The 15,837-nt window shown below is 37.1% G+C and overlaps 1 protein-coding gene across 1 annotated transcript in view; it reads right to left on the reverse strand.

Annotated features, from left to right (window-relative positions):
• The window catches only part of LOC105468165 (general transcription factor IIIC subunit 3), a 35,780-nt gene that overhangs the window by 14,417 nt on the left and 5,526 nt on the right, over positions 1-15,837 (reverse strand). The window contains exons 3-10 of the mRNA XM_011718210.3: positions 14,494-14,684; positions 12,940-13,063; positions 11,161-11,352; positions 10,485-10,650; positions 7,038-7,185; positions 6,442-6,514; positions 2,144-2,247; positions 465-636 (exon numbers count right to left, since the gene is read on the reverse strand). Coding sequence (XP_011716512.2) covers positions 465-636; positions 2,144-2,247; positions 6,442-6,514; positions 7,038-7,185; positions 10,485-10,650; positions 11,161-11,352; positions 12,940-13,063; positions 14,494-14,684 — 1,170 coding nt within the window. The remainder of the gene's footprint in view (positions 1-464; positions 637-2,143; positions 2,248-6,441; positions 6,515-7,037; positions 7,186-10,484; positions 10,651-11,160; positions 11,353-12,939; positions 13,064-14,493; positions 14,685-15,837) is intronic.

The following is a 15,837-nucleotide window of genomic DNA, read 5'->3' on the forward strand; positions in this document are numbered from 1 at the left end:
AAATGATTCACTTCAGATTACTATGGACTTAGGCACAGTGTAATAAATGGCTGATAAAACCCAATTTTAAGCATGTATGGCTCAAAGAGCATTGAAAAATATATTAATTTTTCCCAAAATAACATATTAAATCTATAAAAACTCTTCAAAATTAGGTTTTGCCCCAAGTCTGATAATCCTTTACTAGAAACCAGAGCCTATGGTTAAGACAGGTTCAAGACAGGCATTTAAGGGAAATGAGTCCTTCTACTTCACTCTGGCATCATTAAGTAAATCGTTCCTCCAAAGCATTAGTGATGGGGAAATCACTGAGTAGCCTAGCAAGACAATTTAAAACACTGACTTTCAAAAAACTCCCCTGAAACCAGAAATACTTGCACTCTAATAATTATTACCATCTTGGGAAAGTAAGTTCTTGGCTGCTTATAAGATTAAAACTTCTTCCTCCCACAAAAAAGTGTTACCTGCATGACGAAGCCAAACTACTGCAAGGTTGTATCTTTCAGAGCAAACAAGAGCACTGAGGAGGGGAAGTGCAGAATTATATTCACCAACATCCAGAAAAGCTTCAGCAACATCTAGGTATAGGTCTCCCATATCTTCAGGATTCTGTTCTACTAGTGTTGTCAAGAGAGGCTAGACCACAAATAAAAGCCTGAAGTTAAACATTCATTACAAACGTGCACATCTATCTATAGGTTTTTTTCTCTTTTTTTTTGAGACAAAGTCTCTCCCTGTCACCCACGCTGGAGTGCAGTGGCACAATCTCGGCTCACTACAACCTCTGCTTGCTGGGTTCAAGTGATTCTCGTGCCTTAGCTTCCTGAGTAGCTGGGATCACAGGTGCATACCACCAAGCCCAGCTAATTTTTGTATGTTTAGTAGAGACAAGGTTTCACCATGTTGGCCAGGCTAGTCTCAAACTCCTGGCCTTAAGTGATCTATCCGCCTCGGCCTCCCAAAGTCTATAGCTCTCTTTTTAAACTACGTATCAGTTATATGAGGCAAGCTGAAAAGGAGCAGGGCTTAATAAAACCAGCTTTATATGATCAATTTTCTGTTCACTTCTGCATCTTTATTTTAAGTAACTCATACCCATTGAACACATTTTGTGGATCTGTTTAAAGACAGGCATTGCAGGAACTAAGACACAGCTAATCTGTTTTGCTCTTCCTCTAACCAGCACAACATCCTGTGCCTCAGGGCTTCTGTGTCTGCTGATGTTTTTGGAAAGCTGTTTCCTTAGATATCCCCATGGTTTACTTCCTCACTTCCTTCAGGTCATTATTCAAATGTCACCTTTTGTTTTTTTTTTTTTTTTTTTTTTTTTTTGAGACAAGGTCTGCAATCTCTACCTCCTGGGCTCAAGCATCCTCCCACCTCACCTCCCAAGTAGCTGGCACTACAGGTGTGTGCCACCACACCCAGCTAAATTTTTTGTATTTTTTGTAGACATAGGGTTTCACCATGTTGCCCAGGCTGGTCTTGAACTCCTGACCTCAAAAGATCCGCCCGCCTCAGCCTCCCAGTGCTTGGATTTTAAGTGTGCACCATGGTGCCCTGCCTAATGTCACCTCATCCCCTATTGAAAACTGCAACTTTTCCCTGCCCCCAATATTCCTTATTTTCCTCCTTTTTTTCCAGAACACTTATCACCAGCCAATGTCCTGTATATGTTATTTATTTGTTTTATTATCGAATCCCATTAAAACAAAAAAGCATCCCAACCCATGAGGGTATGGATTTGTATATTTTACTCAATACCTTATCCTAAGGTTTACAAAGTAGATGCTAAGTACTTTTTTTTTTTCAATAATATACTTGGTCCAAAGTCAGCAAAAAAGAATAGCTGTCAGAATTATTGTCTAATTGTCTAATGACAATCTCAAATTGTCTAAAGACAATCTCAAATTATGATCTTTAGATTGTTATTTTAAAAGAAAAATAAATTACTGTAAGCCCAATTGCAAAACAATTTTAGTTTTCATAATGTATTCATACAAAATTATTTGATGCCTACTGTTACCTCCCTGGTTATTAAGAAATGTGAAACTCTAGGGTCAAGTTATAATTTCTTGACATCTAAAGAAAACAGATGGTGCATTTGATCTCAAGTATCTCAAGTACAGATCTTGTTACATACGTTAAGTGGTTCAAGAATGTTGAGATGTACAAGGCAGACCATCAACTTCACTGTGATATCTATTGGCACACCATCAGGTATAGTGCAGGTGACATTCTCAGGAGCTGGGGAATACACAGACAAGAAGCAGTTCCTATATGCAAGCTTAAGATGTGTATCTTCTATGTAAGGCCTCATTTATTTCAATCAAAGCAAACGATTCTACAGTCAATTCTTAGTGTGGTCAACTCTACTAAGTTCTTATATCTCTCTGAGTCTGTCCTTTGGTAGCAAGTATGCTTCCTATTCTATTTCTAACACCTTATGTACTTATGTGAAACTTACTTTCACACCTTCTACTAAACTACAGAGAACTAAAATGACAAAAATAATGAGGATATATGAACCCTCTTTTTTTTTTTTCTTGAATTGAAAAGTCTGTTTTTAGTGTTCACTAGAAACAGGCTAAGAAAAGGATAAAATAATACTGTGTTATTTTCTAAAACCTCATTACAGCAAAATAATTTTTAAAGCCCTGGGAAATTAAAGGAATTTTTATCCACATTTAAAGTATTTTGCAAAGTCTAATAAATTCCAAATAAGTTTACATGTTTTTGCTTCAGAAAAACCTGAAGTATAAAGGACATTACAGATGTAGCGTAAGTGGTGAAATAAAAAAATTACTTCAAGAATTAAATAACTGTATCTGTTTTACAGAACTTGTCATATAAATTATAGTACAGCCAGTCTTCCATATCTTCAGGTTCCACATATGCAGATTCAACCAACTGCAGATCAAAAATGTTAAGGGAAAAAAATATATATATAATATATATGTGTATACATATAATGTGTATATATGTATCATTAAATAATACAAACTTAAAAAGCAATATAGTGTAACAGCTATTTACATAGCATTTACATTGTATTAAGTATTAGGTTGGTGCAAAAGTAATTGTGGTTTTTGCCATTAATAAGTAATCTAGAGATGATTTAAAGTATACAGAAGAAGATACATAGGTTATATGCAAATAATACACAATTTTATATAAGGAATTTGAGTATCCAAGGATTTTGGTATGAGGGGTGTCCTGGAGCCAATCTCTCATGAACACTGAGGGAAGGCAATATAGATTGCCTAAAATTGCCAAGTTATAGGAGGATTTGGACAAGTTTAATTAAGAGACTGTTTTTATCACTGAGTTCTAGGACAATAACTGGTATCAGCAATCCAGTTGAGATATTTAGTCTGCTGAATGAGAGAGCAGAATTTACCTACCATGTAAATTTACTCACACTAAGCCCTGAGCTCCATGAGGACAAGAACCATGTCTGACTCAAGGCTGTATCCACAACATATTTCTTCTGTAGACAGTAGCTAAGGTCACCTGTCTAAGGACTAAACACAATGCAGTCATTTTAATGAGCCTTTGACTTTACTAAAATGGGATTCTATCTTTATCATGTATGGGTTCTATATTCCAACTGTATCACTTTGATTTTCTTTCTAGAAATGCTGTTTGCTAACAGTCTGAAATGCTGGTGTCCCACCAAAATACCTGTGTTGAAACCTAACCCCCAAGGTGAAGTTATTAAGAGGTGGGTTTTTGGGAGGTGACTATGTGGGTGGGATTAGTGCCCTTGTAAAAGAGGTCTGAAGAAGCTTGTTTGTCCCGTTTGCCACGTGAGGACACAGCAAGAAGGCACCATCTATGAGAAAAGGGCCCTCACCAGACACTAAATCTGCTGGTGCCTTGGGCTTCCCAATCTCCAGGACTGTGAACAATAAATTTCTGTTGTTTATACATTACCCAGTCTAAGGTCTTTTGTTATAGAAGTCCAAACAGACTAAGATACTGTTCAATAAAATATATTTACGTGTTTTAACTTTCAGCAAGAAAAGTATATGAAATACTTTAAATCTCAGCATAGGCCTTAAAGATATAGTGTGTATAGATGCATAAGTCTAAACCCTGCTTTCATATCAAATCAGAAAGTAAAACTCAACCTTATGTTGAATACAAGATGTGTGCCTAAAATCAAGTGATTCAAGAAAGCTGAAAATGAAAGGACAGAGGTATAGCAGGCAGGTGCAAACAAAAAAAACAGGTGTCACAATCTCAATATGAGACAATGTAGAATTCAGACCAACTATATTTAAAAAGGTAAGAAGGTCACTTAATAATGCTACAGGGCAGTGCTACTCAAACTATAGTCTGGGACCTGTGCAGGTACACAAACTGTTAACAGAGTTCAAACAGGTAAGTATGGAGATCGAGAGTAAGTATTTAGACACTTTAATGGCAATTTGACAATGCTAAGGAAAGTAGTATATATATTTATAGCCCCTACAGCTTATATATTATTAACTAACATTTAACAACACCATCTTTTAAAAAGCTTGTCTTTGTGTCACTGATACTTTGTTTTCCAGAACTCCCATTAGGTCTTTCATATTTAGAAGAATTTAAAAATGTGACCATCAACAGAAAATGCATAATCTACCAATAAACAGTCTCCTTTTTAAAAATGCATACTAAAAAACTACCTTTGCTCACTTTGGGGGATTTGTTTTAATTTCCTAGTCTTCTGGACATATCTTTTTCTTTAAAGTTGTTTCATCAACTCTAAGCTGCCAGATTTCAGATCCACCATTATTTTACATACTAAAAAACAAAGAAGCCACTACTTAAACTCTAACTTGTTGTTGATTTATGTTAATATGTACCAGGAAGGAAGGAAGGGAGGGAGGAAAGTAAAATATATTAAACAACAAAATGATTATAGCGACAGTTAAAACTTGAACAGAACTTGATATTTCTCTAATATTTTTCAAAACAAAGCACAGATTTTTAACACAATTAAGAAAAATCTTAAACAGAAATTATGGCGGTAAAATAATAACTTAATTGGGCCTTGGCTTGTACCTAGGCCAGATCCTAATAAAGTATCGAAACTGGCAAAGCCTCCTTCGCGTGCCCTAATCCATGCTTCCATCTGCAATTTCTACTCCTTATTCTACTCATTCACACCACCCTGATGATCAACAGCCCCAACCACAGACTGCGATCTGGTCCTGCTCTTCCAAGCAGAGCTCCTACACCCTGTGACTCAGTCTGGATCACACTCTCCATGGGTATCTGCTTAAACTGGGCCTCTATAAACATCTTCTGATCCTTGTACACTGCCCTCTATTTTTCCATAACATCAACTTTGCTACAGAAATTATCACACAACTCTTAAACTGTATGCACTTCATCTGAACGCCTCTTCACCCCTCCATTTCCTTGAGAACAGGAAATGTCATACTCATCTGCGTATTCTCCACACACCCAGCAGTCCCTTACAAGAAACTTATTGAACTGGGTTTCCCTTCCCCAACAACTGTCCACTTTAACGTTTATCTGTCCCACATCTCACCTTGGGCCTTACTCTCTATGAATTAGCACAGACTGGCTTGTGTAAGTGAATTACTACTCGCCATTAGGATGGATCATATTTTAAATAACAGTTTTTGTTTTTGAATAATTATGCCTTAGCGCAAAGGATTACATAATGACGGATTTTTAGGCATGATGACAGGCCAGGGAGAGAGCTGTTTTGAACCAGGCAGGACTCAGTACCAGCTCACTTGCCCCTTCCACAGATTCCATCAAAATCCTCACAGGGTAGGGGTTGAAGGTACTATCCAGTAATTCTCTTACAAGAGCCGGGTTATATATTCTGCTCATAGAGATCAGTTTTGCTACAACTTGATATAGGGTCTTGAATGTTAGTATTTTTACAGAGTAAGTTAATGAGTATGGTACAAAGAGACTCTGCAAGCCACACTTAGGTATAACTTTCTAACCCAATCATTAATTACACATTTGAGTTTTCTAACAATGTAGGGTAATCATATTAGCTTCTAATTATTATATGAATGCTTAAGCTTAAAGCAGAATGTTTTAAATAAGAGCATTTTAGGTCCTATTTGAAAATCAAATTGCTTCAGTGTTAAAGGTTTTTGATAAACTTTAGTAATTTGTTTTCTTTCCTATAAAAATGAATGAAAAGGACTGTCAATGAAAAATGCCATGTTCAAATGGACATACTAAGAAATAAAAGGGACTCAAAACAAATTTTTTTAAAGATTACTTGCAAGTCAATACTCACAAGATATGAAATCTCTCAGAAAAAAATTCTTCTTGGGAAAACTTATTATGAGAACATTAACTATCAACTCACCACAGTACGAAATAAATTTTCACCATAAAACGCCACCTTATGACCAAGAGAGGATTATATACACTTTCCTAAGCAGAGGAAACTACAACCTTTATTCTCTTCTGAGGTGCCGTCTTCTGAAGTTTTTTTTTCCAGCACAATTCCAGAAAAATCTGTAATTACCTAAAAGAATGGGACAGAAGAAAGGAAATAGTTATGTATGAAAAACCTTTTCATGATGCGAAGATTTGTACAGTTATTTCAAATAATCCTGAATATAAAGATGGGCTATAAAAAGAAACTAAGTCTTTTAAAAATGAGAAACCCTGTGACACATTAACATTTTAATATCCTATTAACTAATGCAAACTCAATGAATATAACTTCTCTATATCAAACCAACCTACTTTCCCCCAACCAGCTTAAGAACCAAATCATAGCAATTCATCTGACTGTTGAGTCCTACTACCCTGAAGTACAGACATACTTAGCACCTGTGATAATGGCAATATTTTTTATTATGTAACTATACTTCATATTTCATACTGAATTGCTATAGAATCTAGAAATCACTTGTTTCCATATGGAGTTTAAATATATACATAATTTAATATATAACTAAAACGAAGAACTGCCAATTTTTAAGAATTTCTAGAACACAGAAACACGTTCAAAACCTAACAGAGAAACACATAAGCATTCCTACCTCCAAAGCTTTGTCATACTGTTTGTTAGAAATATACAGTTCAGCTGCTATGTTAACATCTTCCATAGAGACTAGGCCCTGGTGTTTTGAGAAAGCTTCATCAATTATGTTAATAGCAGAAGTAACATCATTGGCTTCATAGTAACTCCTAAAAAAAAAGTGGCAAAATGGATGAATATTTACTTAATTCCAATTATAAAACTCATTTCTTTGCTTAGGCTATCTAACAATGAACAGTGATTTTCATTTTCTTAGAATTTGAGAGGAATGTATATTTTCTTAAAATCATAATCAAAACTGATCCAGAAAAAATGTGCAGTGTCAGTAACAGTGTTATAATTTCAAGCATCTCACTCTCCAAAAGCTACCTCCTATCATTCCAGCTCATTCCCTCTTGTAATCCAATACCAACCCTTCTACCTCGACAGATCTACAAAGCATAGGTCCTACCACTTTTTCACCATCGCCTACACCCTGCCTAGGCTCACTTTCTTCCTTCTCCAAGGCCCAACATTATAATTATTCCTTTGCATACATCCTCAGTCCTCTTGCCCTGCTCTCCCTTGATCAAAATCATTCAATAACACCCCAAGCCTGGTTAAAATACAACTATATCTACTCTTCACCACCACCTGCCCAGCTGACCATGTCGACTGGTCTCACTCTAAATTGATGACCAATAGCCTCAAGCAGGTCCATGGTACTGATGAGCAGTATTACTAGTTACCTATTCAGTACTTCTCAAACTTGAATGTGCATATGGATCAACTGGCTATCTTGTAAAAATGCATATTCAGATCCAGTAAAGCTGGGGCAGGCCTAGATCCTGCATTTCTGACAAGCTTCCAGGTGATGCAAATACTGCCAGTCTGTGGGGCAGTAATGTCCTAGACAACTATTGACATCTTCTCTCTCTCTTCAAACTGCCAGCAGTCTCCCAGTCCTACTCTCAGTTGATGGCCTTGCTTGATATTTTTACCAAGAAAAAAGAATTAAATCAGAACATCCCACATATTTCTAGCACATCTACCTACCATTCTCTTTTTAACCTAATCCAATCAATTTTTCCTCTCCCCACTCTGCCAATATTTCTAATCTCCTTGTTGCTAAATCTGTCCATTCTCAATGCTCATTTTATGTGATCTATTTGCAGTATCTCACACAGATGATCATCCCTCCTCCTTGAAGTGCTTTCTTCAATTAAATTCTAGAACATCATGCTGTTCTCAGTTTCCTCCTACTTCATTGGCCATTTCCTTTTAGTCTCCCAGCTGTTTCTTCTTCCTGACTTGTAAACATTGAAGTGCCTTAGGGTTCAGTCCTCTACACCCTGTCCACCTCCCCAACCCACCCCTCATATTCAATACATCAGAAAATCTTGAGAGCTCAGCCTTCAAAATACATACATAATCTGATTACTTCGTACCAGTTCCTGCTGCTTACATCCTGGTCCACGTTACCATTTTCCCTTCTATGTATCACTATAATAATTTCCTAACTGGTCTCCATGCTTCTGCCCTTCCACTATTCAATCTGTTCTCAAAAGAGCAGCCAGAATTGATGCACTTAAAATTTAAGTCAGACTATGTCACTTTTCTACTCAGAACCCTCCAGTGACTTCCAAACTCATTCAGAATAAAAGCCAAAGCCCTTACAATAGCCCCAAAGGGCTAAAGATCTATTCTTCTGATATCTCTCTGCACTGCTCCCCTTAATTCTTCAGCTTCCCTAACCATACTTTGTACTTGCTATTTCTTTTACCTGTGATACTCCTTCCCTGAATATCTGTTCTCGTACCTACTTCAATGCACCTTTAGTCAGTAGGACCATAAAACAGAGAATTAAGTCCTTCTCTAATCACTCTATCTAAAAACACACCCCCACCCCAAACATCAAATTCCTATCCCTTTTTCCTGCTTTATTTTTCTTCATATCACTTATCAACATCTGATGTACTACATATTTAGCTGTTTATTTATTGCCTCTCTCTCTCACTGAAATGTAAGCTATACAAGAACAGGGGATTTTTAAACCTTGCTCAACAGTAGATACCCTGGTTTCCTGTACAGTACCTAGTGCCAAAGATATATTCAATAATATTTCTGGAGGGAAAGTAGGGACCAAAGGGAAAGCCTAAACAGAAGTTACAGTGATAGAATTCCATGTAGGAAAGACCTCAATGGCAGTGGCAGAACTGACAATCATCACTCTTTCCCAAAAAAGTATTATATCTAATAGACGTGGAAAACCAATTTACTATCATAGGCCACCTAACATTTCACAAAGTCAAAGGCTACTGGACTAACCACTGTGACAGCTACAGATTTAACTAACAGCAAATAACCTGAGAAGACCCTCAGTGCTCATGGTATTCCATCAGGGATCAACTTAGGGTTGCCTTGCCTCAGCAAAATTCCTAGAAATGTTTTCTAGTAGTCCTATGCAACCCATCCCTGGGAGGGTAAGGGACAGTTTCACAGCTAAGCATCATTGTGATAAAGGCTGTGGAATTAATAGGGTCACCCCTAATGTACCCTGATGGAGATGGTTACTCCTAGAACAAAATATCATCTGATATCCCTAGAATAGAAAGCATATCACAAGGCATTACTCAGCAAAAATGTTTCCTACTTTGTTTTGCTGTGCAGCATACCAGAGAAGTAAATGCAGTAGGGTATATTTTAGAATAAAATATATATCACAGTCAATAATCTGCCAACTGTAAAAGAGAATTTTTATAGTCTTAAAATATATACTGGCTCAAGATAAAATAATAGAAGATCCCAAACCATTAACATTTCATTGGCAAATCTGCAATAAAAAACACTTTTTTAATTATTGCAAATATACACAATTTCGACTAAGTTTGGAAACCTGAGAACCTACTCATCCTTTTAGGACGTGTCCCATTTTTAAACCTCTGAGCACTTGAAATGTAACCTTATATACACAATTTTTCTAAGCAATGACACAGTTGACTTGGAAACAGAAAAGTACTGAAAATTCGGTACAACCTAAAATACAGGGCTGGGCATGGTGGCTCGTACGTGTAATCCTAGCACTTAGGGAGGCCAAAGAAGAAGAAATGCTTGAGGTCAGGAGTTCGAGACCAGCCTGAACAACACAGCAAGACCTTGTCTCTGCAGAAAAAAAATTAAAAATTAGCCGGGTGTGGTGGCGTGCACCTGTAGTCCCAGCTACTCAGGAGGATGGCTGACAGGATCACTTGAGCTCAGAAGTTCACGGTTGCAGTGAACTATAAACACGACATTATACTCCAGCCTGGGTGACAGAGCAAGATCCTGTCTCAAAAAACAAAACAATAAAATACATAAGGCAAAACACTTCTTGAACTTCAATGAAAAGTACATTCTATTCCAAATATATGCTTTGATTTGCAAAATAAGATTAACAGCAGCAACTAGATATGTTTCACTCCAAACTTACTTTGCCATATCTCTAGCCAGCTGCATAAAACGTTCACCATCAGATGGAGACAAAAGGTTTAAAATACGCCTATAACCATCCATGGCCATTTTATGATCACCCATCTGTTCGTAAAGGCTTGATCGCTCCCACAGATAACGGACATTAGTAGGTTCATATTTAAGAGCTAAAAAGAAAGAAATACAAATTATTTACCACAAAAAGGGGTGCATGGTACCTGGGTGTGATCCATCATCATCTCAGAAAATTTAATAAGCAAACTAATTCATCAATGAAACAAAAGGAGTTATTCTGAATAAACGTATTTTCATAGGAACTCTTGACTAGGTTTGATATAAGACCAGATAGAATCTGAATCTCAACAGTAATCATCTTCTTAATGTGGTCAATCTAGTCTGATGTTAATCCTCAAGGAACAGCTTAGAACCAACACTGATCTTAGTGGGAAACTGAAGGTACTATTCATCTACCAACTTTTGTGTTGTATTATCTCACAACACTCAAAAAGTCCCTGACAAACATGAGAACAGAGGAACCCCAAATACCTACCTCTAGAATAACAGACAATAGAAACAAATTTATCTCAGCCAAAATAACACTCCAGAGTAGCAAATACAATGATCAAAAAACCTACTATGTAACATCTTATAAAAGTGAAAAAAAAAATTTCAATTACCTTTTGTATAGCAAAAAATAGCCTGTTTAATATTGTCTTGTTCCAGAGACATTTCTGCCAGTCTAACCCATTCTTCTGTGTCACTGGGATTTAAATGCGCAGCAATCAACTCAAACTGCAATGATTTTTCCATGTCACCTTGGTCCTCATATATCATGGCAAGAGTAGAGAATGGCTCATAAGCCAGAGGAGCTATAACAAATTAAAAAAATAAATTCCATTGGCTGAGAGAAGAGGCTTGAGTTGATGTCAATCCCATGGTTCAAACTATGTGTCTTTTTTTAAATACCTAAACTCTTCAAATCACTCTAGCAGAATTATACAAACTGCTTAAGACAAGTTAAAATAAATGCTAGATTATATCTGCTTTATTTTCATACATTTTTAGCATTTTTAAAGCATTGCTTTCTCTAAGCAAGGTATAATTTCATGAAAATCCTAATCTCTACCACATCTTCCTCATGAAAATTCCCCTTTGCTCAGGATAAACATGGCTCGGTATCAGCAAGTTCATCCCAATAAACACCAGCCACATCAGTGGGGCTGAATCTTCATGATTTAGCTCCCACACCAAGGAGTATGGTATGAATGAACAGATGATCCCTAAGCAGCAGCTAAATGGATATCAAAGTGACTGGCTAATCTACATTTCTGAAATACTGTTTCTGAAACAAAATTCAAAGATTATGAGGTATTAAAGTCAACGATTTTTGTCAAAAACAATTATAAACTAAAATAAAGGGAACAAATAATACTGGAAAGTAGGAACCAAATGAAATATACTAAAGGAAAAAGTCTTTTTAATCTTAGGCAGTAGCCTCAAATTATCCTAATGAATAATCCGGGAAATTATAGTAAGACTTTTTTTTTTTTTTTTTTTTGAGACGGAGTCTTGCTCTGTCGCCCAGGCTGGGGTGCAGTGGCCAGATCTCAGCTCACTGCAAGCTCCACCTCCCAGGTTTACGCCATTCTCCTGCCTCACCCTCCTGAGTAGCTGGGACTACAGGCGCCCGCCACCTCGCCCGGCTAGTTTTTTTGTATTTTTTAGTAGAGATGGGGTTTCACCGTGTTAGCCAGGATGGTCTCGATCTCCTGACCTCGTGATCCACCCGTCTCGGCCTCCCAAAGTGCTGGGATTACAGGCTTGAGCCACCGCGCCCGGCCTATAGTAAGACTTTTAAAAGGACCCTAGTCTAACCAAAAAGAAATGCCAAACTATTGAAAAGATGAAAGTTTACTGTATTACAGCTATCCAAACCACTCTGCAGAGCACAATTTGGCAACACATCAAAGAAAGAAAACAATAAATATAAGTAATTAGTTAAAAAAAAAAACACACTGAAGGTATCATTCAATATGCCCAAGACGCATCATTTAATTGTGAGATAAGATGAAAAGTTTAAACTGTCTTTTACCAAAAAATAGATAACATAATCTAGTACTGCATGATCTAGAAAACAAAAGGAAAAAAGAAAGCTCTTCAAGTGGTTTTAATATAATGTATTTCCCATACTGACAATTCAAAAGTCTAAATCCTTCAACTGAAACATTTAAAAAAAAAAAAAAAAGGTAACTGTGAAATTCAACAAATATTAAGGACATCTCATTGAATCATACTCTGAGATTTTCATTTTCTTGTGAAAAGTGGCAATTACCATTACCACAATCACCCTTAAGCTTCTGAACATATTTTCCAAATAGTACTGTGAAGTACTACCCCATTTGTTTTAAGTTAGACTATTAAACTGCTATTATTAATAAAATCCCCACAGAAAACACCTTGTCTTATGATTTCCATGCACATCAATATCGCTTCTTCACGTTCTCCTCGAGCAAAACGAATGTTGGCTTCACCCATGAGACCTCTCAGAGCTCTGGGAAGTTTACTCCGAGGTCTTTTCTCCTGTATGGAAGAAAAATGACATTTAGATTAAAATATAGTGAAGTCTTAGATTTCACTATATTTTAAAAATTAATTCCAACCATATTAATAAAAATAGAATATAATAAAACTGAAATTTCCCTTTAAAAATTTTCAGTTTTCGAAACTCAGAACTAAATAGTTGCAATTCCAATTGACTCTTTAACATTAAAATTTATAAAGTCAAAATTGGCCATTCTTGTAATCCCAGCACTTTGGGAGGCTGAAGCAGGTGGATCACTTGAGGCCAGGAGTCCAAGACCGGCCTGGCCAACATAATGAAACCCATCTCTACTGAAAATACAAAAAAATTAGCCAGGCATGGTGGCGCACACCCATAATTTCAGCTACTTGGGAGGCTGAGGCATGAGAATCACTTGAACCTGGGAGGCAGAGGTTACAGTGAGCCAAGATCACGCCACTGCATTCCAGCCTGGGTGACAGCTCAAGACTGTCTCATTTAAAAAAAAAAAAGTCTAAAACTCAATTGCAGAAAAAAAAGGGTCAGGAGTTACTAAATTACTAATTAGAATAATAACAAATATAGAGCTGGATGCTGCAAAATGGATTTATATTCCAGGATTATGATGTAATCTACTGAAGATCCCCTTTCTTTCAAATTTATCCACTCAAAATGAATTTGTTTAAAAAAGTATCACGTTATAGTATGGACATGGACATATGTTTTAAGACAGAGTCTCACTCTGTTGCCCAGGCTGCAGTGCAGTGGAGTGATCTCAGCTCACTGCAAGCTCGATTTCCCGGGCTCAAGCATCCTCCCACCTCAACCTCCAGGGTAGCTAGGACCACAGGAGTGCACTACAACACCTAGCTAGTTTTTTAAAAAGTTTCTTGTAGAGACAGAGCCTCACTATGTTGCCCAGGCTGATCTTAAACTTCCTTGGCTCAAGCAATCCTCCTGTCTCAGCCTCCTGAACTGCTGCCATTACAGGCATGAGCCACTGTGCCTCACCAGTATGGACCTTTAAATAGCAAACCCGCAGTCCATTTTCACACATGCAATAATTAAGGTTGTGTTTGTGTGTCTGTTAGATTCCACCTTTCTAGCATCTCTTAGAAAATAAATGGCCCGATTGGTTTAAATGAGCCACTTTGCTTTGACTTTATTTATTGTATTGTATTTATTTTTTTGAGACAGGGTCTCGTTCTGACACCTAGGCTGCAGCCTTGACTTCCCCAAGCTCAGGTGCTCCTCCTACCTCAGCCTCCAGAGCAGCTGGACTACATAAACATTATCTAATAGGAAACATAATAAACAAATAACAGTTGTGTCATAGTATTTCCTTTCATATAGTTTGAATTGTTTCCCAGGTCTAACTTACAGACTTCTTTTTCAATTACTATGTCACTTTCTTCATTGTTTATAAATACCAAAATAAGTAACAATTTACTTTCATCATTTTCTTGGTTTCACGATTGAGAACCATCTCCAATACAAATACATCGCCAGCAGTGGGTTGCTCAGGTGTTTCTTCCTCCTCCTCCTCCTCTTCTTCCTCTTCCTCCTCATCATCTTCATTCTCTCCAAGCATGGAAGCAAAGACCTTGTGAACTGACTTACTCACTCCATCTGATGTTTCTCCTGAGAAAAGAGACATTGATGATGGGGGGAGGGGAGGAAGCTGCAGAATTCTCTGTGAAAAACAAGTACTTTCTAAGTATAAATTTTTACCCCAAGAACACCAAATTTGAAAGTAAAAAATAGTAAATGAACACCCTCAAAAACCAAACCAAAGAAGAAAGTTATCACAAAGCCATGTATTTTATTCTACAGGAATAGCTGACTCATCCTTTAGGCCTCATCCAGATTTATAGGCAAAATTAACCAAAAAATCAGAAGCACATACAATAGAGAGGAAAAAAAATAGAAGAATTATAAGACATAGACCTAAGAACTAAACAAGACTAGCAGTATGGAGCCCTGGTGGTATAGCATAGTGGTTGAAAGTGAGGGCTCTAGAGCCAAGCTGCCTGGTTCCAAACTTTATCTCCATCTATCACTAGCTGTGTAACCTAGGGGAAATTACTGAAGCTCCTCTATACCTCAGTTTCTTTTTGCAAAAAGGGTTAATAATAATTTATAGGGCTACTCTGAGGACAAAATGAGTGTGAGTGTGTCTGTGTACATATACACTATGAATGCCTAGCATATAGTAAACACCCATTAAATGATATTATTAGTATTAAAATAGCTTTATTATTTCAGGAATAAAATATATGACATAGTTCATTTGTATCTCAGGATACCACCATAGTATAATATAATGATTTTTGAGTGTCAATAATGATGACTTTGAATGTCAAGAAAAAGTTAAATTCAGAGGCCAATTTTCTGTTAAAGCACAGGCATTGCTATGGTTTGAATATCTGTCCCCTCCAAGTCTCATATTGAAATTTAATCCCCAATGTGCCAATACTGAGACATCTTTAAGAGGGGGCCTTTAAGAGGGACTGGGTCATGGGGCTCCGCTCTCATGAATGGATTAATCCATTCATGATTTAATGGGTTATCACGGGAGTGGGACTGGTAGCTTTACAAGAAGAGGAAGAGAGACCTGAGCTAGCATGCTCAGCTCCCTCACCATGTGATACCCCATATCGTCTTGGGACTCTGGAGAGTCTCCACAAAGGTCCTCAACAGATGTGGTTCCCCTGCCTGGGACCTCTCAGCCTCCCTAACTATAAGAAATAAATTATTTTTCCTTATAAATTACCCAGTTTCAAGTATTCTGTTA

The sequence above is a fragment of the Macaca nemestrina genome, chromosome 11, assembly GCF_043159975.1.
Source record: "Macaca nemestrina isolate mMacNem1 chromosome 11, mMacNem.hap1, whole genome shotgun sequence".
Taxonomy (NCBI): domain Eukaryota; kingdom Metazoa; phylum Chordata; class Mammalia; order Primates; family Cercopithecidae; genus Macaca; species Macaca nemestrina.